This window comes from Halichoerus grypus, chromosome 4, assembly GCF_964656455.1.
Source record: "Halichoerus grypus chromosome 4, mHalGry1.hap1.1, whole genome shotgun sequence".
NCBI classification, from domain to species: Eukaryota; Metazoa; Chordata; class Mammalia; order Carnivora; family Phocidae; genus Halichoerus; species Halichoerus grypus.
Window position 1 is genome coordinate 178,716,948 of NC_135715.1, and position 26,141 is coordinate 178,743,088.

At 42.5% G+C, this 26,141-nt stretch overlaps 1 protein-coding gene across 3 annotated transcripts in view; it reads right to left on the minus strand.

Moving 5' to 3' along the window:
• Window positions 1–7,484: 7,484 nt before the first annotated feature.
• Window positions 7,485–26,141, minus strand: part of FARSB (phenylalanyl-tRNA synthetase subunit beta) — a 75,290-nt gene continuing 56,633 nt past the window's right edge. For all 3 annotated transcript variants that reach the window (XM_078071355.1, XM_036098686.2, XM_078071353.1), the window contains one exon: window positions 7,485–7,765. In XM_078071355.1, coding sequence (XP_077927481.1) covers window positions 7,614–7,765 — 152 coding nt within the window. In that variant the 3' untranslated portion in view covers window positions 7,485–7,613. The remainder of the gene's footprint in view (window positions 7,766–26,141) is intronic.

The following is a 26,141-nucleotide window of genomic DNA, read 5'->3' on the forward strand; positions in this document are numbered from 1 at the left end:
TTATGACTCCTTATTAAATGTTTCAAAGGCCAGTGTTGTGCTCCTTTGGATAACCACCCCCTCCCGAGACCTTTCAGGGTTCATTGGACCTGAGTTGAAAAGAGGTGGCAAAAAGAAAGGACAGGCTATCGAATTCTCTGTTGCTGTCCCTAATTCAGTTGCGTACGGGTGTTGGTGACTGTCGCGGCCGCCATAGATGTGCTGAACAGGAAGTGAGTGGTACGTGCGCCTCCTCTAACTCCTTGATACTAAAAAGAATCGTCTTACCGTAGTCGGAGACAAATGTGACTGTGTCGGAGAGTAAATGTTACTGGTGTTGCTGGTTAAGGTAACTAAAAGGTTTCCGTGAATGAGTCCACTGCTGAGCCAAATGAACATGACCCTATTTCATATTCACATGGTTACAATGCTATGCTCTGTATTTAAGCATTCCAAATTTGCTATTTGAAATGGTACAGAGAGCTGACACTCATTGGCAAGGTCACGGCTAGGACCCTATTTGTATTTTTAATACCTGCTCTGCTGGGTACCATGGACATGTGACGTTGGATGGGATCTAATCTGCCCTGTGGAGTTCTCCCGGGAGAGAGGAGACTCTGGCTCAGGGAAATGGAGAAGAGGAGAGGAAGGGGAGATTAATTCCGGCTTGAGGCCCACAGCAACTCAAGGAAGGCTCCGGGGAGAAGCAGTCCATGAGCCAGGCTTACAGAACAGATGGGGTTTGCACAGGGATGTGATGGGAAATAGGTAGGAGATGATCCTCCAAGGTGAGGCACAGCTTGCCAGAGATACTTCCCCCAAACACCTGCAGCTCTTAGGAGAATCCAAACCAAACCCAGGTTGGCGACTGTGTGTAGGAAAACAGTGCTGGGACAAAGGATGAGCAAGGGGCTTTGACCCTGCAGAACCCAATCACAAGAACAGGAAGGAAGGGTGAGAAAGCCCCTTAGTCCATTTTGTTACGTCCACGTGGGACCATTCCAGAGGAGGTGACACCCAGAGGGGATTTCCTAGTCTCCTCCATCATCTATCATTCCCTATTCAAATATTAAACAGTCCGCAGTGGGCACCTTCCCCTTCCACCATTTGGGACCTGGCCCCTCATGCACAGCTTCATTCCCGGGGCCACTTGTTCAGTGTTCAGCAGAGGTGACAGCTGCTAGGACCTCTGTCTGTGTCCTTGGTGCCCATTTCGCCTCTTCTCTTGGTTCAGTTCCCCGAACTTCTCCAGTGGAACTTGATTTAAAAGTATTTGACCTTGATCCTGGCTCTTTGAGAGACCTGTACTTGTGCTCGCTCCCCCTCCCTCTACTATTGCAGAATGAAGCCCCTGTTCTCTAATAAGAGGCTAACCAGAACCAAGTGGCGTAGATGTATCTAGTTTTAGAGGATAGATGTTTTCCTAAAAGCTGCCTGTTTTGATTTTTCTTTTTAACTTGAATTCTAAGTGCACCCAGGGGTTTGCTGTTTATAAATAGCATTTTTAATCATATGGCAATTCTTCATTTCTGTAAACATAAGGCTCTTCAATGGATTACTTGGGGTACGCCATGTGTCCATTGTTTTCTTAAAGCGGGGCACACCTGTGGTACAGACCTGACTATTTACAGGATGCATGTGAAGGAGAATAAGAGTCGAATGTGGACCATGAATAGAATGTTAAATTCTTAAAACTGTAGCCACATGAGACAAGGGAGCTCTATGAAGCCAAAAATCCTTTTTCCTTTTCCACGCCTGTCTATATGGCATGCAAAAACAAACAAGAAAAGCAAGGATGCAGCTAGGAGTTCCGGCTGTGACGCTCCTTTCATGCCCACACTCAACACATCTGCTGGCCTTGCTCTTCCCTGCTATGACAGCGGGGTCCCCTTGCTGGGATCACGAGCCAGATTCTTCCCCAGTGGAGGTGTTCAAAGACTGTCTGTGCCTCTTGACAAAGCTAGCCTCGAATGGCTGAGGCCAGGACAGGGGGCCGGCGGCGGCTGCCTTCGGGCCCTGGGCCTGCATCTGCGATCCGAAGGGGCTGAGGCCTCCTGGGATTCGGGTCTGCAGTGTCTCTCGGTCACTTGGCTGGAAAGCTACTTTTGTGGTGGGGGAAAAAACCATAGCTTAATGTCAATTTTTCATGAAGTCAATTCTGCTGTTATTACATAGGTATTGGTACTGTTTTTTCACTTTATTCCTTTATCTCCTAGGTTTTGTCTCTAGAAGGTGAAAATCTGTATCTTCTATCAACGTGTTCATCTGTCCTCTAGCACTTTGGACAAATGGACTACAGTTACAATAATATCCTCCCTATTAATTTTATCATCTCTGCCCTATCAGTTTCTGATTCATTGTTTTTTTCCCCTTCCACAATATTGGTTGTATTTCCCAGCTTCTTGGCTTGCCTGGTCATTTTTGATTGGATGCCAAATACTGTGAATTTTACATTGTTGGGTGGTGGATATTTAGTAATACTATATTCTTAAGCTTTGTTCTGGGATGCAGTTCATTCCTTGCAAATAGTTTCTTTGGGTCTTGTTTTTAAGCTTTATGAGGCAGAACTAGAGCGGTGTTTAGTCTGGAGTTGGTTTTCTCCACTACTGAGGCAAAATCTTTCCGGGGCTTCTCCCCATTGCCTTAATATTTGAGGTTTTCTAGCTCTGGCTGGCCTCAGTGAGCTCCAGGCATGGTTCCTGCAGTTCCTTCCGTTCTCTGTGGGTGGTTAGAGGCGGTCTCCTCTGTCACAGACGGTGCCCTCACGTGCACAGGCTGACCGGTACTCACCTGGAGACTCGGGCGTCTTTGCAGACAGGGGTTATGTCCAGTGACTTCCCGAAGGCATCTCTCCTACGGGGACCCTCTGTTCCCTACCGTGCAATGTGTTCACAGGGTACCTGTCCATCTGGCTGATCTTGTTTCATCCGCCTTGGGGGCCCGCCCAAACTCTCCCTGTTTAGATGTTCTGCCTACCACAGCTGAGAAATGCCTACTCCCATCCATCTCTGGTTGGTCTTCTACTCTGTATGTATCCAGCATCCATGTGGGTGTTTATCATGTTTGCACCCTTTACAACTGCTTTCCAGCCCTAAGCAGGTTTGTTTTTTTTAGACATATTTTCATGCCTCATGACAAAAAGTTGCGACTTGTGGAATGCAGGAAATTTCCTTTGATAACAGGTTTGGTATCAAACAAGTGCCTTTCCTCAACATCTTCACTTTTCTGTCTTAAGGACAGATTTGCTCTTATGGCTGGTAAGTCCTATAGTTTGAAAGCTGTAGCAGTTATCTCTTGCAAGTGCCTCCTACCACAGGGGCTGGGGGGGGGTTCAAAATGTTTTCTAATGTAGAATCACATCCTGTTTCTTAAATAGAGACGATCGAGGCCAAACCTTATGGATGAGTGTAAAACTTGGAGAACTTGAGCATATTCTTACCACGCTGCATCAGTCACACGGGGGGTGAGGGGAGAGTTCATACCGGGCTTTGGCATTAATTCCATTGAACCCATTGCTGGAGATACTTGCTCGACCCACGGTGGAGCTACAATGTCTCCAGTCATCCCTTCTGTTTACTACTGGTGGAAACTAAAATCACTCTGGGTCTGCTTTGCCCTTCTCGTGGCCCCACTTATTTGTCAAGGATTGACTGTCTGGTTCCTCCACCTTTATCCAAGGAGGCCGATTTCCTAGAGCTGACTTTGCTCGGGGGCCTTAGGGAGCTGCTCGCAGCTTGTCCCAGAGGTGCAGGGCTGCATCGAATTTCATTATGTATACCAGCCTCTTTTTTTTTTTTTTTTTTTAAGTAATGTTATTCAAGCTCCTTTTAATAAGCCACAACCTGGAAAATAGCAGATGTGTCCAATGCTTCTGTTGTGTAGAGGGCATATTTCACTGAAGGCACTTGTGTCCCTTTAAGGCCACCTGTCTGCCAATTTTGGATAAAATGGACCAAAGAGCCAACTCAGGACCCAAGCATTGGGGTTTGTGATATTTACAGAAAACATCAAGCACGAATAGAAACTAAGACTGAGACACAAGATTGTAAGCAGTGCTCTTTTACCAACTGATAAGCTCCTTAACTGCTGAGGGCAAGAGGGGCAGCTGGGCTACCTGGTTCCTAGTTTAAACTCCTGTTTAAAAGCTAATAGTAAATGAGCATCCTCTACACCCAGGACTCTAACCTGCTGGGATAAGACACTGCTCGAGTGCAGAAGTCCCATCTAAGAACTATCCAGGTAGCCCCATGCCTCTCAGAAGGTGTCTGTCAAACACCAAATGTGGAGGTTTACACACCTAGTGGGCCTGGGTTTTCATGTTCTCCATGCTAGTGCTATTTTAGGGGGAGGCATATGGAAGTGCATTGGTCACTGTAATTGCAGAGTTGGAAACAACAGAATGTCAACAGAGGAAAAGCTGAACAAATCATGGACAGCCATACAATACTGCATTCATTTAAAAGGAGGAGCTAGGTCTATAGGTACTGACCTAGAAAAATAGGACATGTTAAGTGAAATATCATGAGATGTACTATGTGAAATAGAAATCAAAACGTGTTGCAAATCAGTGAGTAGAGTATGACCCAAAAACTGTGAGCCTGTATGTGTGTGTGTGTGGCTGATAGTCTAAGAAAAATGCCAGAGCACATGCTAAATTATTAACAGGGGTTAGTCACTTTAGTAGGAGATTGGGGGAAGAAGGGGAGATTAGCTTGGGAAGGTTTTACTTTGTACAATTTCCTAAAGTAGGTAAGATTTTTAACTTTTTATGTTTTTCAGTATTTTTTACATAAGAAAACTCAAATTTCAACATTTTGGAAAAGTAGGTAAATGACACAAAACACTGAGTAATCTATGGAATCCTTGTCACTCATTGTCACAAACCCATTTATTACCCATGGGACTTTTGGGCACATGATTAATCTCTCTGAGGGCTGAATGTTATCTCATAAATCAGCAAGAATTCCTATTTCTAGCTCCTATGATTGTTAAAAAAAATTTAAATGTTGAAACAAGATCACATGTGGAAATACTTTGTAAACCGGAGAGCAATGCAGGAGTATCAGGCTTCAGTAGAAGTTATCTGTAAGCTAGAACAAGAAATCAATTATATCTAATTTCCCTTTTAATACTAGGGCTCCCAGTTTCTCCTACGAACCTGTGTGTCTTCTCCAACAAAGGTTCTGGCAGCGCCCACGGACTGCCCTGGCTCCCGTTCAAATGCCTCAGTCGGGACAAGGGTAACCTGATCTGCCTGTGGAGCCTCAAGTCCTAAACTGGAGGTTCATTTCTTCTCATGTACCCGATGTTGTTTTTCTTCCTACGCTTTCCTGTTTCAGAGGGCAGAAACTTCCCCATGATGGATGGAGTTGATCTTTCCCCTTTCATGCTGGGATCTACAATCAGGTATCAGTGGGTTTTTTATTACAAGCAGTTTCTGACCAACCAAAAAACACCCAGGTGGCTGGCTGCTAACAGAGCAAATGGCTCCACTCCAACAATGGCGATCATGTGGCCCACGAACCAGGACTTGAACCCCAGCGAACCTGAAACTGGGGAGAGTATCTGCTTAGTAGAGGTGGACCAGTAAGCCACTTGGAGTGGACATACCAATTCTAAATTTCATGCTTTTACCCTATGCATAGATCTGTTGTGTAAAATTATTAGGGAATAGATTGTTTCCATCATCCCCAAGAGCTTCCTCTTTACCCTTTGCAGTCCCTTCCCTTCCATGAGCTCTAGCCAACCAAACTGCGTCTGACTTTTCTAGAATTTCATATATGTGGAATCACAGGTAGTCTTGGGTCCGGTTTCTTTTGCTGCGCATGCTTTGGGATTCATTCATATTCTTCAGTAATTCATTCGTCCCCGCCTTTTTTTTCAGGGGTGGAGGGGGGAGAAGGAGAATCTTAAGCAGGCTCCATGCCCAGCACGGAACCCAACACGGGGCTCGATGTCACCACCCTAAGATCATGACCTGAGCCAAAATCAAGAGTCAGCCGTTTAACTGACAGCCACCCAGGCGCCCAGTAGTTCATTCCTTTTTATTGCTGAGAAATACTCGTCATACAGATGTACTAGAATTTATCCACTCAGCTGCTGCTGAACATTTTTGGGTGGTAGCTACTATAAATACTACTGTTTCTTCTGTTCCCGCCAGCAGAGCACAGAGGTCCCACAGTTCTGGTCTCACCAATACTTGGTACGAACCAGTCTCTCAAATTGTAGCCATTTCAATTTGTATTGTGGTTTCTATTTGCATGTCCCTGATGACTAATGACTTGAGCGTCTTTTCAAATGCTTATTTCGTGTATCTTCTTTGGGGAAATATCTTTAAGTATGCTGAATACAAACCTTTTGATATCTTTTTGTGAGCATATCTCACTTCATTTAAATGCTATTAGGATCTGCCTACAACAGAATTGGGAAGGAACAGGACAGTCTGAATGTTGACAGATCTTGCTAGGTTGGACCTTGCTGCCCTGATTCAAGGCAGTAACAGGGTGGGGTTTCTTCATAGCAGGCTCAGCAAAGCTCCATAAACATAATTCTCACTTTGTTAGCTATTTCTACTGGCACTTAAAGTTTTACATTTTGTGTTTCATGTCATCTTAACAGTAACTGAGAACTTATCTCAAACATTAGACCTAGCTTTTTTCACTCTCGGTATCTATTGGAGGAGTCTAGATCAAAGCAGAAAAGTAAATTAGGAGGCAAGACAAGGCAGATTGACAGAAACTTAGCTTCAGAGGAGATCCAATACTTCCCTATAAAATAAGACAGAGCCTAGTTGCTCAATTAAATATTTAAAACTATGATTGTATAATATTGATTACATAAAATGTATGGCCTAGGGCAAAAATAATTTTTTCACGGTTTCCCAATGTTCACGCTGCACTGCTATCAACATGTTTAACTTGGCTGGCAGAACACGGCTGTGTTGCACGTAGTCTTAGGATATCATGGAGTGCAAACACCTCCGCACCTTCAAATATTTCAAATACTTGTGACAGATTTTTCTTCCACTTTAAAATGACTTCAGGGGCGCCTAGGTGGCTCAGTCGGTTAAGCGGCTGCCTTCGGCTCAGGTCATGATCCCGGGGTCCTGAGATCAAGTCCCACATCCGGCTCCTTGCTCAGCAGGGAGCCTGCTTCTCCCTCTCCCTCTGCCTGCTGATCCCTCTGCTTGTGCTCTGTCAAATAAATAAAATCTTCTTTAAAAAAAAATGACTTCAAAGGCTGTAACTGCTAGACCGTCATTGCTTCCTAATGGTCTCCTAAAAATACCGTTTCCCAACGCTGAATGCATGTCAAATGTGAGCACTAACTAACTGGAAATCTTCCATCCTCTCATACTCATGTGCCCGGCCTCTGAATCCACTCTCCTGTTTCATCAGCAGGCTCGATCCTGCGCTCCTCTGGGCTTTTCCTAACCATGCAGCTTCACGGACACCATGTTCCACAAGCTGGCCTAATGCAGGGAGCAGGCAGCATTGACCCACGGAGCCAGCCATCGCTTTCTACTTTATTAAACATTAAAGCGCAAATGGGCGGTCCCTGTGGAGATGGCTACAGGACTCCAGGGAAGGAGAAGGGGGCACTCAGGGAGAGAGTCACACAGCAGAGACCCATCTTCACAAAAAGGGCTCGATATTGATTTCCAGGGAGGAGCAGGGCATAGTCAGCTCAAATTTGGTGATGACATCAGGATGAAGGACCCCAAGCTTCCCGATGCTCTGACCCCTGGCAAAGATCTCTGCACATCTCCCAGGGAAGAAAGCAGGGCCTGAAAAAGAGGAGAGAAATCAATGTTTCTCCTGGCAAAAGTGTCAACAGACATTTAACACCTAAGGCTCACTAGGATGCTGGAAAAATAATGTCTTTAAACCATTGGCTAGGAAATGAGAGTGCTGTCCTCATACTTTCTAATCTTAAAACGAAATATTTGATATTACAGCAAGGAACTCTTACAAGGAAAAGGTTAAGCGCAAATATGAAAATCAGGGCCCTGCATGGGTTTTTGTTTTTGTGGGTTTTTTTCCGTTTGTTTGTTTTAATCCCAGGGCTTCAGGCAGGCAGGATCAAGAAAAGGAGGCTTGGAGGAGCACAGCTGGAGAAGTCCTCGGTGAGCTCCACAGGGAGGAAGGACAAAGGGGAGAAATGAAATGTAAAACTGATGACGTTGCAAGAGAAGAACCTGTTTGAAACAGGTTTTTCCATAGTCCTACCTGCTGGATAAAAAGTCCACCCTTGAATTCATTTACTATTCAAAACTCACTTTTCTACCTTATTACACAGAGAAACAGAAGCTGCACGGTCACCGGCAGGCTCAGGCCTTGCTACCAGAACGCAACCCGCATTCCTTTTGGAGAAAGAACTTTCTCAGCAGTTTTAGAGCATCTTCTGTAAAAGGCCAGCACAAACCAGCCTGGGATGACCCCTGAGTTACTTCAAGATAGGCAGAAAGTGCTCTCTTCACTTGGGTATCAATACACAGAGCTAGGGCTCACCAAACCAGGAACTGTTGTGGAGGATCAAACAGCTAAAAACAAGCAACCAGGCCCACTCCATATTCACTATGACGAGAGCCACAAGAGTTCATCATCAGTGCTCATTCCCCCACTCAAGTTTAAAAAAAACAAACAAAAAAGCTGACTCATTTCACTTGCCACCAACTTGAAAAGGGATCAGGCCCACAGCTCCTGCCTGATTCAACCAAAATGGTTACTGGCATGAACTATAAATACCCAGCAGGGCTGGGCCACAAGCCTGCAGCCTGCCATTTCAGAGTGCATTATTTATGAAAGAATAAACTGCTGAGTCTACTAGTGGCTCCAAGGTCAGCATGATGAGGAAATACAGCACTGGGGGAGGGGCAGCGTGCTAACAAGTCAGTACCAGCTACAGCACAAAGACACAGGACGATTCCACGTACTTCCCAGTCAGTCTGGGAGGATGTGTGTTTATATTCCTGAAAAACATTTTTAATTGTCATTCTTAACCCCCAAAGCACCCTGGGCTGGAATAGAAGGTGGCCTGTTCCTCACATCCCCCCAAACTAAACTGTCTTATTAAAGCAAGACTTTCACTGAACTGCATTTGAAGTATTTGGCTATGCATATTAATCCACACTTGGGGACAGGGGCAGAGAAGAGACACAAAAAACACAGAAACCAAACTGGATTGATAATGTAGAGCCTTAGTGAGATATGAATAGCACTAAATCTAATAAAGATGGTGTATTTTAACACTATCAAAACAAAAACCCAATTTACAAAACTATCCCCCTCCCCCCACGGCCCAAATCTTCAAATGACAAAAAGTGAAGCTTGTATAAAGTGCTGATGCTAAGCAGTGTAACCAAGAATCGGGGAACCTTCATTCCACTATGCGTCACCCCTTTTTACAGAATTAGAGCTGGACACCCTATGCTAACTGGGGAAAAAAAAAAAGAACCACCAGCCTATTTTTAAAGGCCATCCAGAAAGGAAGCTTAAGACCTTCACTGGTAACTTTGCCATGTTTAAGAATCCTCACTGTGTATCAAAATCCTTCCTTTTTTATCTACAAATTCCAATTTGATTGGATTCATTTTAACTGAAGGATAAAACCAGACTATTTTAGAATCTAAGCCAGATGTGCTAGTTCTAACAATGTTAGCAAAATAAAGCTCAGGAGATAAGAACTTAGGATTTTTACTTCGTAAAAGAACTTTTTGAATCAGCACTTTTTAGCAAAATTCAGTTACATTCTTCTTCAATGAGCAAGCACGATAATGCCATCCTGTCCTTTTCCCCAGAAGTGTGGACCATATTTGGCTTTAGCTCATTAACCAGTCAGGTACTCAAACAAAAACGTTCCTATCACTAAATACAATTTTCCCTCTTTCCAAGGAAAAGCAAAGAAAACAAATTCATATTATATGTTATTTAAAACGTAAGTATGAGAGTATTCTAACGAACGTAAGTATCAAAAGCTCTCAGCCCAGCACACAGATCCATATGAGGCGCTACCACACCCTACATCACCCTGGCCACAGGGCCTTCGCTGCCGAGGAGGAGCTGCTTCCGAAGGGAGCGGGCACCAGAGGGGTCCTCTGGCCTCTCATCCACAGTGCTAACCCTCTCCTCCCGACCCACATGTAACAATGACGTTCACGAACGGATTTCCGTATAAACCTTGCTGAAAACCGCACACATTACCTGTGACAGCCATGATCAATTTCTTGCCACTTTTCATTTCTCACAAGGTCAGATTATGATTGGAAGCACTTAGGATTTGCTTCCTCTTCTGTTCAGTTAGAGCAAGGCTACAAGTTTGTTCTTCACATACACAAGTTGAGAGGCACACAAAAGGGACTTCAATGGGTACAGAGAGAACCTAAAGAATGGACCTCTTGACTGATGGGTATGGACTAGAAATCCTGAAAGAAAATATAAAGACTGTGGTTGTAAGCAAACTTTGCAGCAGAAAGGAACCACTCCAAAAAAGGCAGCCAAGAGAGCATTGCTTCACCACCGAAACAATGGGCATGCACCCAGCTAAGGCAGCAATTCCGCCCGAGTTCAAAGATAAGGGCATCTCCCATCAGCAGCAGGGTGGTTGAGCTCAGTAACTCAGGCGGATGAATGGATCCTAACACTCTAGCTGGGACTGGATGCAACTTAAACCAGAGGAAGTCATAGCCAAACAGAGCCGCAATCTGGGTCTGGGCTTGTGAAAAACCAGCCCCAGATGGCAGTCAGAGGCCACTCTAACCTCCTCAACAAAAACCAAACAGGTGCCTCTGGAGAAAGAGCAGCCTGCTGGGCCTAGAGACAAAGTTGCCAATTCAAAGAAAATCCTATTGCCCTATTAATAATGGGAATTCTAAAATTCAAATTCTAAAAAATACAGCCGCCTACTCTTCAGGTGTCTAAGCCCAGAGTTCCTGGTTTGCTGTAAACATTCCAATTTTCAACCTGTGCCCCAAATGCTCCCTGGCACAAAGCCCCTCAGCCCCCTTTTTCACCTGGTTCCTGACACGGATTAAGCGCCCCGCTTTGCTGGTATCCATCACAGTGAAACGGCCTCCAACATAAAACAGACCCAGGGGGAAAATAGTGCTCTCTTGCTGAAATCCATGTGGAAGCCCAGACAAAAGAAACATCAGTTAAGCACAAGCAAGAATTTAATTTCCAAAACTTAGTGGGGTGTAAGTAAGTCCCTTAATTAAAGCTTTTGTAGCATCTCCTCCAGGTCTGTAATTGTCTCTGCGCTCAAGCGGCAGGACCACTTTGAGGACCTTGGGGGTAATTCTCGGCCAGTAACGCAGCACAGCACCCAGTCTTTAGCACATTTTCTGGCTAATTGACCTTCAAAGAGTTTGTGAGCTCCCGCTCTTGCTCGTTGCCAAACACCTTTCACAGTTTCTTTTTGCCCCTGTCTTTCTTTTAGAGTCATATTATAGGCCCAAAATTTGGATAAGCTTTCCACATCAACTCATTCCTATAATTTTACGAAGCATCGGAAGTAGAGGTTTAAGGCGGTAACTGAGCAGACCCCTAATCCGAACGCAGGACAGTGTTATCAAGCATGAGGCCCTTAATGCCTTAATCTTCAACCCCCTGCCACTGGCTATATTCAACTAATTCATCTGGTGCTGATGTTTACCATCTCTAATAACCATCTACTCATAATTTTATTTTTCCCTCTCTTCACATCACTAAGACATGCTGCGGGGTTCAAATCTACATACTGTTTGTTAACTGCCTGCAATCTGGTAATTCATCACCCCAATTTTCTCCAATAAAAAGGTAAGAACAAAATAAAAAGGGGCAAGGAACTCTGAGAAAGGCCTGAGTGTATATCTCATGTGTCATAGCAAATAACAGAACCCATCACTGTCAGCTTAAACACAAATAACCCATATACACTCTCCTAAATTCAGGGACAAAATACAAACTGCATAATCATATAGATACAGTAGACCACTGGGCCAACTGAGTGTGCTTTAAATCTGTTCTAAATGGCCGATTATGTAGTATGGGTAACGGAACAGGAATAATCATTTAACAGTCTGATCCTAGGGCTGGCACTACCAAACCCTACCCCTTCCTCTCCTAAGTCCCTAGTTCCAAATACCATTAGATATATATAAAATAATCCATTCCATGGTGCAACAGTCCATCCTAGGAAAAACACAAAGGACAAAAAAGTCCCCAGCATTCCATTCTGAAGCGAAGCAGGCAGAGTGGGGCGCAGGGCAGAGTGGAAGGGCTGAAACCCTGTTTCTCTATGCAGGACTCCTCTCCTGCTTTCCCACCAGCTCTCCGATCATGGAGTAACCATGATGGTCTAACTCTGGCTGCCAGCACCTCAACCTCCCTTTCCTTTTCTGAGTCGTGTCAGTTTAAAGGAAGAAGAAGGACAAAATAAAGGGCCTCTTTTCAAAAATTGGGCACACACTTAAACCGAACATGGGAGCATGGTAGTTGTTCTCCAAGTTTTCAAGGCAGGAGTTTTTGAGCGTACCAGCAGTTACACAAAGTGAGGAGAACCGAAGGGGCAGGGGGGAGGCATGATGTAGGCAACACATTTAGAAAAAAGGAAGAAAAAGGTATAAGAATAGAAGGGAAAACAATCAGTATAACTCTGAGATAGACACCCACACATTTTCTTCCGATCTCAGTCCACTACAGGCTGGGAGAAAATATCTCTACAAAGATCACTTAATTTGTAAGAAGAGACTGAATAATTTCCAACTGGTAATATAAAACACCCATTTTCCCCCAGATGTATACAATTCTTCACCTTACATCTGAAGTGAAATATTTATGGTACCTAAAGTCTTTAAAGAGAGGGGACCTAATCCCTTGAGTTTAATGGCTATCTTTCATCCCTTTCGGGAGATCAAAAGAAAGAAAAAGCCCTTACACAACTTTACAGTGCTAATCCCAACACACCTGCAGACATCATTAACTCTTAAAGCGAAGGCAACCGGACGTGAGGAGACCGGGTGCCTACTTAACCCCACAGCACGGGACCGGGGAGGACGCCAGTGCTCACGGCAACATCCTATCGAGACATGGCAGACAAAACCCCTACTGCAAATAAGGACTGGATCCTGGAGACTTTATCCTTAAAAAGTAATCAGCAGAGCCCAGACTTTTAATAAAAATGAGAAATGCCTTCAATAAAGAACCTTTTAAAAATAAATCACCACAATCAACCTTATGGTAAGTTTTTAGAATCAGAACCCCAAAGTTTCCCAGTTTTACTTTGTATAGACGAATTTGTAATTTATTTCCATGGATATCACTTAACATTTCTTAAGATCTACTTCAAAGTCTAATCTTATGTGCCTCTCATACACACTCATATTTAAAACCTGAAGGTCAGCAATGTTAGAAGAATTTAAGTGCAAACCATCCAATTCCAATTTTATTTTATTTTATTTTATTTTAAAGATTTTATTTATTTGACAGAGAGAGACATAGCGAGAGAGGGAACACAAGCAGGGGGAGTGGGAGAGGGAGAAGCAAGCTTCCCGCCGAGCAGGGAGCCCCATGCAGGGCTCCATCCTAGGACCCTGGGCTCATGACCTGAGCCGAAGGCAGACGCTTAACGACTGAGCCACCCAGGTGCCCCTAATTCCAATTTTAAATCAGTCTCAACATTTATTTGTATAAGACCAAAGTATTTTTAACTCTAGTTTAAAAAGTGCCCTCACTGTCTCCTGGCTTTGAAAATTCCTATTCTATAATAATGCCATTGTCTTGATTTGTCTGACACGTAAATCATTTCCCCCAAATTGTCACATTTCTTAAACATTCATAGGACGATTTTAGAATAACAACTTCAGAAATAAAAGGTACGGATCACCTGCCTTCCTGGGCCAATAGTTTTCACCTATTAAATCCTCTAAGGAGACAATTTCTCAAACCAAATATGAACAACTTTATTACTTTCTCCACAATTATAATGAAATAATAATAATAATAATAATAAAGAGACTATTGTAGGGCTAATTGGGGAAAGAATAGGAATATGGAGTAAATAAGATTGTATCTATAATTTCACAATTAGTTAACTTACTATTCAAATTCAGATCTCTGGCCAATGTGGAGTAAAAAGAACTTCCAATGTGTAATTATGATGGGTGGGCTTTAGTTGCAGAATCTGATTACTGCTGACAAGTAGGGAATGCAGGAGAAAAAGGAAAGAACATGGAGACTGTTTTTGTTTTTTTTATTTTTATTATGTGATGTTACATCATTAATTTTTGATGTAGTGTTCCTGTTAAAGCCAGAGTCCTCTGCCTTCTATTCCTCTCCTTCCATCCCCCGGAAAGGCAGTGCCTCAGTCCCAGCACAGCCCTGTCCGAGCCCCTGAGGACAGGCAAGTTACAGATGGGAAAAAGTGAAGCACAAGGAGATTAGGGGACTTGCCCAAGGCAAGCAATAGTATAGGCCACAGAGCGCGCTGACGGTGCCGGCGGCCGCTGACACGGGCGCCCCTTTGTGTGTGGCCCAGAGGCGCAGATGGCCTACAGGATAATGTTTTTAAACTTTTGGTCAAGCTGTCCATTTCATGTTTGCAAACTTCTTCTGGTTTAAAATAAAATAAATAAACGAAACTTGAGAGGAAAAAAAAAAAAAACACCAAACCTGACAACCTCTAACCTTAGGACATACCCAGGTATGCTCTGTAAAATTGTGAATACAACATAATACTGACGAAACGGTACAAAACCTAGAGCCTTCCAGGGAAAACAGAACTATGTTTTTTCGATCTCACACAACACAGGCACACTTAAAAAAATAAATTCCAGAGGAAAGTCAGAAAGAACTCAAATACATGGAAGCTAAAGAGCATCCTACTAAAGAACGAATGGGTCAACCAGGAAATTAAAGAAGAATTAAAAAAATTCATGGAAACCAATGAAAATGAAAACACAACTGTTCAAAATCTTTGGGATACAGCAAAGGCAGTCCTAAGAGGAAAGTATATAGCAATACAAGTCTTTCTCAAGAAACAAGAAGGGTCTCAAATACACAACCTAACCCTACGCCTAAAGGAGCTGGAGAAAGAACAGCAAATAAAGCCTAAACCCAGCAGGAGAAGAGAAATAATAAAGATCGGAGCAGAAATCAATGAAATAGAAACCCAAAGAACAGTAGAACACATCAACGAAACTAGGAGCTGGTTCTTTGAAAGAATTAACAAGATTGATAAACCCCTGGCCAGACTTATCAAAAAGAAAAGAGAAAGGACCCAAATCAACAAAATCATGAATGAAAGAGGAGAGATCACAACCAACACCAAAGAAATACAAACAATTATAAGAATATATTATGAGCAACTATATGCCAGCAAATTAGATAACCTGGAAGAAATGGATGCATTCCTAGAGATGTATCAACTACCAAAACTGAACCAGGAAGAAACAGAAAACCTGAACAGACCTATAACCACTAAGGAAAGTGAAGCAGTCATCAAAAATCTCCCAACAAACAAGAGCCCAGGGCCAGATGGCTTCCCAGGGGAATTCTACCAAACATTTAAGGAAAAATTAATACCTATTCTTCTGAAACTGTTCCAAAAAATAGAAATGGAAGGAAAACTTCCAAACTCGTTTTATGAGGCCACCATTACCTTGATCCCCAAACCAGACAAAGACCCCATCAAAAAGTTCTCAGAATTACAGACCAATATCCTTGAGAACATGGATGCAAAAATTCTCACCAAAATACTAGCCAATAGGAAACAACAGTACATTAAAAGGATTACTCACCACGACCAAGTGAGATTTATCCCTGGGCTGCAAGGTTGGTTCAACATCCGCAAATCAATCAACGTGATACAATACATTAACAAAAGAAAGAACAAGAATCATATAATCCTCTCAATAGATGCAGAAAAAGCATTTGACAAAGTACAGCATCCTTTCTTGATCAAAACTCTTCAGATATAGGGATAGAGGGTACGTACCTCAATATCATAAAAGCCATCTATGAAAAACCCACAGCAAATATCATTCTCAATGGGGAAACACTGAGAGCTTTCCCCCTAAGGTCAGGAACACGGCAGGGATGTCCACTATCACCACTGCTATTCAACGTAGTATTAGAAGTCCTAGCCACAGCAATCAGACAACAAAAAGAAATAAAAGGCATCCAAACTGGCAAAGAAGAAGTCAAACTCTCACTCTTTGCAGATGATACTTTATGTGGAAAACCCAAAAGACTCCACCCCAAAACTGCTAGAACTCATACAGGAATTCAGTAAAGTGGCAGGATATAAAGTCAATGCACAGAAATCAGTGGCATTCCTATACACCAACAACAAGACAGAAGAAAGAGAAATGAAGGAGTTGATCCCATTTACAATTGCACCCAAAACCATAAGATACCTAGGAATAAATCTAACCAAAGAGGCAAAGAATCTGTACTCAGAAAACTATAAAATATTCATGAAAGAAATTGAGGAAGACACAAATAAATGGAAAAACGTTCCATGCTCATGGATTGGAAGAACAAATATTGTGAAGATGTCGATGCTACCTAGAGCAATCTACACATTCAGTGCAATCCCCATCAAAATACCATCCACTTTTTTCAAAGAAATGGAACAAATAATCCTAAAATTTGTATGGAACCAGAAAAGACCCCGAATAGCCAGAGGAATATTAAAAAAGAAAAGGAAAGCTGGCAGCATCACAATTCTGGAATTCCAGCTCTATTACAAAGCTGTCATCATCAAGACAGTATGGTACTGGCACAAAAACAGACACATCGATCAATGGAACAGAATAGAGAGCCCAGAAATGGACCCTCAACTCCATGGTCAACTAATCTTCGACAAAGCAGGAAAGAATGTCCTATGGAAAAAAGACAGTCTCTTCAACAAATGGTATTGGGAAAATTGGACAGCCACATGCAGAAGAATGAAACTGGACCATTTCCTTACACCACACACAAAAACAGACTCCAAATGGTTGAAAGACCTAAATGTAGACAGGAGTCCATCAAAATCCTAAAGGAGATCACAGGCAGCAACCTCTTCAACCTCAGCCACAGCAACATCCTAGAAACATCACCAAAGGCAAGGGAAGCAAGGGCAAAAATGAACTATTGGGACTTCATCAAGATAAAAAGCTTTTGCACAGCAAAAGAAACAGTCAACAAAACCAAAAGACAACTGACAGAATGGAAGAAGATATTTGCAAATGACATATCAGGTAAAGGGCTAGTATCCAAAATCTATGAAGAACTTCTTAAACTCAACACCCAAAGAACAAATGATCCAACCAAGAAATGGGCAAAAGACATGAACAGACATTTTTCCAAAGAAGACATCCAAATGGCCAACAGACACATGAAAAAGTGCTCAACATCGCTTGGCATCAGGGAAATCCAAATCAAAACCTCAATGAGATATCACCTCGCACCAGTCAGAATGGCTAAAATTAACAAGTCAGGAAACGACAGATGTTGGCAGGGATGCAGAGAAAGGGGAACCCTCCTACACTGTTGGTGGGAATGCAAGCTGGTGCAGCCACTCTGGAAAACAGTACGGAGGTTCCTCAAAAAGTTGAAAATAGAGCTACCACACGATCCAGCAATTGCACTACTGGGTATTTACCCCAAAGATACAAATATAGGGATCCGAAGGGGTACGTGCACCCCGATGTTCATAGCAGCAATGTCCACAATCACCAAACTGTGGAAAGAGCCAAGATGTCCATCGACAGATGAATGGATGAAGAAGAAGTGGTGTGTGTATATACACACACACACACACACACACACACACACACACACACACACACACAGGAATATTATGCAGCCATCAAAAGGAATGCGATCTTGCCATTTGCCACGACGTGGATGGACCTGGAGGGTGTTAGGCTGAGCAAAATAAGTCAATCAGAGAAAGACATGTATCATATGACCTCACTGATATGAGGAATTCTTAATCTCAGGAAACAAACTGAGGGTTGCTGGAGTGGTGGGGGGTGGGAGGGATAGGGTGGCTGGGTGATAGACATTGGGGAGGGTATGTGCTATGGTGAGTGCTGTGAATTGTGCAAGACTGTTGAATCACAGGTCTGTACCTCTGAAAGAAATAATATATGTTAAAAAAAAAAAAGGAAGTAGACAGCAGGAGGGGAAGAATGAAGGGGGGGAAATCAGAGGAGGAGATGAACCATGAGAGACGATGGACTCTGAAAAACAAACTGAGGGTTCTAGAGGGGAGGGGAGTGGGAGGATGGGTTAGCCTGGTCACGGGTATTAAAGAGGGCACGTTCTGCATGGAGCACTGGATGTTATACACAAACAATGAATCATGGAACACTACATCAAAAACTAATGATGTTATGTATGGTGATTAACATAATAAAATTAAAAAAAATAAATTCCAGATTGAGACAAAGCTAGAATAACATGAGCAGATAAATCAGCACCGCAGTGACACCATCTATAAAGGCGAGGTAAAAAAGCACGTACGTTAGAACTTGTGGCAGAGCCTGCTTCTGAAGCACTGAAACTCCTGCAGAATCTGACACTGGAAATGACTCTGGAGAAGATCCTGTCCGTGCCTTTGTTTTAGAGATGAGAAAATGGATACCAAAGAGGTTAAGAAAACCAGAGAGCCAGGTAACAGCAGAGCGGAGACTTTTTTATCCAGTGCCAATTTTCTGAAGGGCAGAGTTGAAAGAGACTATCCCAAAATGCTTTCCCAAACTTACCTGCCTCTCAACAACTCTGTGGTTTGGGGGACAGATCCCACCATTCCCACGTGAGAGAAGAAGAAGTTGGCACAAAGGGAGGAAGTCCTAAATCACTGGAAGCAACATCCAGTATTGTTTTTACTGCACCACAGCTGACCACGCATCCCAGGGTCTAACAAAATGTACTCTTTCCTATCATTTTAAATGGTGTCTATACCATCTTGGGATCTGCACTTCAACTTAGTTTATATTCATATGTCTAAAGACATTTTTAACATTTCTATTATATGTGTCATCGTTTGCCAAACTGTTCTTAAAGTATTTTATGTTGGAGTTGTTTCCAATTATCCACTGTTATACTGAGGGCTTCTATAATATATATTGCTTTTTGCTCTTTCCTGGTTTCTTTCCCTTTGCCAAAAGTAATACCACGCAAGTAAAAAATTACAAATCCTTGTCTAGCTCATTATATATCAAAGTGTTAAACAACAGACTTCTAGCAATGGTAGTAGCAACAAGCCACACACTTACACTAATAAGGATTATGCTGATCCCATCTTGTATGACACCAATTAAGAAATACTTTCCCTTGCATGGTACCAACTACTACCTTTTTTAGTTCTACTGGTGGGTGGAAAAAAAATGCTTCAAAGCAGCCAAGGAAAATAATTCCAAGAGAAAGTCTCTGTTCAGAGAATATAATTCAAACAAGCTAGGAGCCTTTAGGAATTAAGAGAATAATCAGAAACTTTTCTCTTCTGGAAGGTGAGTGCCAAAGTACAGTGGCTGAGGTAACAGCATTGATAAAATACCTACCAGCTACTGATGAATATTAGACACAGGTCTTACCATAGAAACAGGAAGTTCTGGAGCCGTTTAGAGCAAAGCATTTCATCTATTTTTCCTCCAGTGCTTACTCTTTATGGTCTTCAGTATCAACTCAGAAGAAATAAAAATCCTGTAACTGCAGTCACACGGTTTTCGCTTACGGTAAGGCAGTAAATAACAGCCTGTATTTGCTATTATACTGGGCAGTGTTGCTATTCCCCACATTTCTCCTCCCACCTCTTCCTGAATATGCGTTTTTCACGTAACAGCATGGCTGTCACCATGGCATGGTTTCAGAGAGCAGGGAGATTTTTCTATTCCACTGAATTAGCCCCCATTCTTTGTGTTAATACCTGAAATTGTTATAAAGGGACCACATTTCTCTTCCTTCATAATTAGAAAGGCAGCTAAAAGTCAAAGCATCTCTTAAGTTCACACTGATACGCATCAACTGAACTGAAGTCAGATCCTTTCCTGAGAAGAAAATGTTTTTCAGGGAACAGAAGGAGACAAGAGCAGGAGGGTGGGTGGGAAGAACACCTGAGACACAGAAGGGCTGCAGGGGCTGCAGCATGGCGAGGGCCAGGGGTCCCGAACGCAAGCTGCCCACCTCACCTCTGGCCTGTCATGCCTAGAATAACCCCCAGCAGGGAGATTCCGTTCCTGACCCCCAACCCACCTGAGCCTGCAGTTCTCAGAGGTGTTTCCAGGAGGGAGGAGAGGGTGCCTATGTCACCCTCGTGACCGTTAGCATTGCTTTCTCAAACAGGGCAAGATTAGACCAGAGCTATTCAACACCAGTGTAAAGCAAAATAACTCCTCAAGATCCAAGCTCTCAACTGGGACCTCGATGAAGTTAATCTATCCTTCTATCGTTTATGTAAGCATTGGGAACACGCTGAATGTCGATCTGTGGGATTCCTGCCATGATGTAATAGAGAGAAGACTAAGCTAAATGGCAGAAAGGAGTCTCTCTAAACAAAATATGGGAAGGAGAGAGAAAAGGTGCTGGCAGATGACAGCTATCTAATGAACATATGATTATGGTTCTGCTTCCCCACTGCCCCAAAGTGACAGTAAAATATGCATTTCTCATCTTTAATCAAAGCAGATTATGGATTAATATTTTTTTTAAAATCAGCAAGCATTAGTTATTAAGGATCCCAGAGGCTTGCTTGCTTAAAAAAAAAAAAAAAAAAAAGGAAAGAAAGAAAAGGAAGATGTTGGTGATTTTTAACAACCTTCTAATTTCCTAAACCATAATAGATGGTAAGCTATTAGCTACCAAGCAGTGGGAGTTACTACATCAAACTATACCTCTGGTTCAACTAAGCAAGAAGGGAGCAAAACCAAGATCGCGAAAAAGGTATTGGCATCCAGTGGAATGACTTTGTTATTCTAAAAGAACAGAAGCAAAAAACCCAAACCAAACCAAACCAAAAATCAACAACCCCACAAATACATCACTCTAAATAAAATCCTTGGATGGGAAACCTGGTTAAGTTGCAAAGTGCTCTGAAAGGATGATGGATATCAACATATGCTCCAGCTCCTGGGTAAATGGGACCATATACAGAGTCCTCAACTTTGATACATAATGTATTCTTGAAACAGTTACAAAATAAACCCAACATATAAATACACAATCAGCTAAAGGTTTTATAAACTCCCCAGTTATGGCATAGATGTTTCCTTTTGGAATCTCTCTGAATCTTATCAATATTACATGATTAAGGTCTCACCTCAATTTCTAATTACCTACCTTTACATATAAATAAGACATTTATTTTAATGTTGGGAAAGACTGCTAATGGACTAAGGGGGCTGGGCTGATTAAGGAGACTATCATGCCAACCTGATTGTACTTGCAAATTTCCTGAAATAGTTCCCAAGAGTTGAACAATAGAAGTTTTCTTTTCTTCAAAGAGTCTGACCCATTCAGATATCCTCATGTTTTCTTCCGTACCTGTTCAATCTAACTAAAGGATTTCCAAAAATCATTCCATCTTTTAAAGATACCAAAGATAAAAGTTTAGATCTCTTCTATTCCTTTATGGATTCCAAAAAGCATTTACCCTAAATTTAGGAAGTTAAACAGTACCATTATATATATTTAAAAAAAAAAGGGGGGGGGGGCGCCTGGGTGGCTCAGTTGGTTAAGCGACTGCCTTCGGCTCAGGTCATGATCCTGGAGTCCCTGGATCCAGTCCCGCATCGGGCTCCCTGCTCAGCAGGGAGTCTGCTTTGCCCTCTGACCCTATCCCCTCTCATGTGTTCTCTCTCTCTCAAATAAATAAATAAAATCTTAAAAAAAAAAAAAAAAAAAAGGAAGTAACTGGAAAATAGCATGTTATCAGAATGTCCAAAGCATAGGGAAAAAGAAAAAAACTGGATCTATTCCTCAAATGTACTCAGGATAAATTACAAACAGGTAAGAGGTGTAAATGTAAAATAATGAAACACTTAAGCACTAGAGGAAGCATGGGGAATTCCTCCCTCATCATGGAGTGGAAGAAACTTTAGGACTCAAAATCCAGAAGTAATAAGGAAAAAGATTAGCAAGTTTTACTATATAAAAGTCTACATGGCAAAAACCAAAAGAAAAAAAAGATAATTTAAAAACTTATAAAGAATGGTGGATGTACATCACAAAGGGTTAATATCCCTAAATGCATAAAAAATTTTTAAAAAGAAGAAAACAACCAACACACCTGAAGAAAAATAAGCAAGACACATGAACAGGCAATTCACAGAAAAGGAAATAAAAATGTCCTAAAACATGAAAATATGTTTACGTGCTCATAAGAGAGCGCCAATTAAAACTACAGTAGACACCATTTTCCTCCTGAAAGACTGCCCCCCACTTAGAGAAGTCTGCCAAGTCTGTGAACAAGGTTCAGAAAAAAAAAGGTCCTCTCATCTGGTGCTGCTGGGTTTGTACAATGTTAGAACACAAGTCCTCTGGAGGGGTGTTTGGCAGTATCGACCAAACATATGAATTTACCCTTTGTCCCAACAATCCCATTCTTCTAGGAATCTGTCCCAAAGAAACACTAGCAAAAATACCAGATCACATATGTGCAGGTCTGGTCATTGTGGCATTATTTGCAGCAGCAACGACTGAAAAGAGCCTAATTATGTCCATCGCTAGGGAATTAGTTGAATCAACTGTGGCACTCCAGAGCAGTGCTCTGCAAAAAGAAAGTGGCAGATCTCCCTATGGGGCTGCAGTGAGCTCCAATGTAGATTAAGTAAAAAAACAAGGTAGAGAACAGTATGCAAAGTATCAACTCCCCAGCTAAGAAGGTGGAGAATACACACACACATTTAAAAACAACTATAGAAGGATAACTGAAAACTAATAAAAATCATAACCTATCCAAGCAGTGAGGGAACAGTGTGATCGGAATAGAAATGGAAGCTGGAATTCTTAAAATACACTTCATTTTGTAAGCTGTATCTTAAGTACAAAGAGAACTGCAGATAACACTTAAATTGTTGTAATAATCACACTGATGTCATTTTGAAAAACACGTAGAGTGAGAACACCCAAAAAACAAATAATCAAGTCAAAAAATGGGCAGAAGACATGAACAGACACTTCTCCAAACAAGACATATGAGTGGCTAACAGACACATGAAAAAATGTTCAACATCATTAGCCATCAGGGAAATTCAAATCAAAACCACACTGAGATACCACCTTACACCAGTTAGAATGGCAAAAATTAACAGGAAACAAATGTTGGAGAGGATGTGGAGAAAGGGGAACCCTCTTACACTGTTGGTGGGAATGCAAGTTGGTACAGCCACTTTGGAAAACGGTATGGAGGTTCCTCAAAAAGTTAAAAACAGAGCTACCCTATGACCCAGCAATTGCACTACTGGGTATTTACCCCAAAGATACAGATGTAGTGAAAAGAAGGGGCACATGCACCCCAATGTTCATAGCAGCAATGTCCACAATAGCCAAACTGTGGAAGGAGCCGAGATGCCCTTCAATAGACAAATGGATAAAGAAGATGTGGTCCATATATACAATGGACTATTATTACCCAGCCATCAGAAAGGATGAATACCCACCATTTGCATCAACATGGATGGAACTGGAGGGGATTATGCTAAGTGAAATAAGTGAAGCAGAGAAAGACAATTATCATATGGTTTCACTTGTATGTGGAACATAAGGAATAGCATGTAGGATATTAGGAGAAGGGAAAAATGGGGGGGGGAATCGGGGGAGATGAACTATGAGAAACTATGGACTCTGGGAAACAAACTGAGGGTTTCAGAGGGGAGGGGGTGGGGGGCTGGGTTAGCCTGGTGATGGGTATTAAGAAGGGCACGAGTTATAATGAGCACTGGGTGTTACACGCAAACAATGAATCATGGAACACTACATCAAAAATTAGTGAAGTACTGTACGGTGACTAACATAATAAAAAGAAGAAAAAAAGAAAAACACGTAGAGTGAGCAAATAACATAAGCTCATTAGGAACCAAGATTTTCAATGTAAAGAAAAGAGCTATAAATATATAGGCAAGCATATTAAGTAAATATCCTCTAATCCGAAATATAAATTAGAAATATCCATATGAACTCAATGTTTTCTCGTTTAAAAGAGAAAACAACAACAAAACAATTTCCCCAGCTCTACACACCAAAGTCCTACAAACAACTTCTTCAGTAGCAGTGAGCAATCTCAGCACCCAGACTGCAATCTAAATTAGATTTCTCACTAAAAGGAACCAGGGCCACTTGGAGATACACTTGCTTCCAGGTTTGCCACAGAAAATATATATGAAGTCTTTTCCCTTATCTTCCAGAACTCTTTGGCCCTCAAGAGGCTGAGGAAGGCAGAAATCCCCACCCCAGAGATGTGTGCCCCCCAGATCAGGAAAGAGAAAGTTCAGCAAGGAGGTCAGAGCCTAAGAGGGTGGGAAGGGCATCCACAGGTGAGCAGGGGACAACCCCAGGGAGGCAGAGTGATGAGCAGAGCAAACACGCAGAGGAAAAGACGGAGTCAGGTTACAAACAGGGGCACTGATCAAGTAAATAAAGAAGCTAGGAATAATGAGAGCCAGGTTTTTCTCTGTTGAAGAGACATACAAATATGGAACAAGAGAAAACTGAAATGGAGGCACTGTCGTGGACTTATGGTCTTCACGATATACACATAGGGAAGAAAATGTGTGTGCGCGCACGCACATACACATGCAAATAAATCCTACCCCCAATAGCAATAAACACACCCTAAATCTTGGCTTTTACTCACCATTCCCTAACAAATAGAACCAGGATGGAGAAATGGGGCAATGGAAAGTTCCAGATAAGACTGAGAATATCTTCTTGTGCCCAAAGCAAGGGAAGGGTAATAAGAAATAGGAACATGTTAAAAGGACACAGAAGCCAGCCTGAAGCAACAGCCACTTGCCAAACTGGGGACAATGTGAGCATCACAAGAAATGGTTATAATGGATTAAAATATTGAATAAGAAATAATGAGTCCATACTGATATAAGTAGGAAGACACATTCAGAACAGGACACTTAAATAATTTCAAAGTTCTTCCCACAAAATGTGTATAATAATGGAGGAAGGAGTAACTTTGCAGGAAAGCTTAGTACACACCACCTTTTTTTTTTTTTTAAGATTTTATTTATTTATTTGACAGAGAGAGACACAGTGAGAGAGGGAACACAAGCAGGGGGAGTGGGAGAGGGAGAAGCAGGATCCCAGCGGAGCAGGGAGCCTGATGCAGGGCTCAATCCCAGGACCCTGGGATCATGACCTGAGCCAAAGGCAGACGCCTAACAACTGAGCCACCCAGGCGCCCCGAGTACACACCACCTTAATGATTCAAGTGGACAGCATCGGTTATGACAGAAATGGAGACTCGGTGCCATTTGAGAAGACAGCATTATTTCTGCAATGTTTCTCCAAAGATGCCTAACCGGAATCTAACAGTGAAAAAACCGTGGGCAACCCAAAATCAAGGAATGCACTAACATGTTCACTCTAAAAATAAATAAATCTTAAAAAAAAAAAAAAACTCTTTTCAAGGCCACTCCAATGGGTAGATGGACGGATGGATGGACAGATCTTAAGAAGGAAACAACCTGGGGGCGCCTGGGTGGCTCAGTCATTAAGCGTCTGCCTTCAGCTCAGGTCATGATCCCAGGGTCCTGGGATCGAGTCCTGCATCGGGCTCCCTGCTCAGCGGGAGGCCTGCTTCTCCCTCTCCCACTCCCCCTGCTTGTGTTCCTGCTCTCGCTATCTCTCTGTCAAATAAATAAAATCTTAAAAAAAAAGAAGGAAACAACCTGGGGCACCTGGGTGGCTCAGTCGTTAAGCGTCTGCCTTTGGCTCAGGTCATGATCCCAGGGTCCTGGGATCGAGCCCTGCATCGGGCTCCCTGCTCCATGGCAAGCCGCTTCTCCCTCTCCCACTCCCCCTGCTTGTGTTCCCTCTCTCGCTGTGTCTCTCTCTGTCAAATAAATAAATAAAATCTTAAAAAAAAAAGAAGGAAACAACCTATCTAAATACATGCATACATGGGGTACCTGGGTGGCTCTGTCGGTTAAGTGTCTGCCTTCGGCTCAGGTCATGATCCCGGGG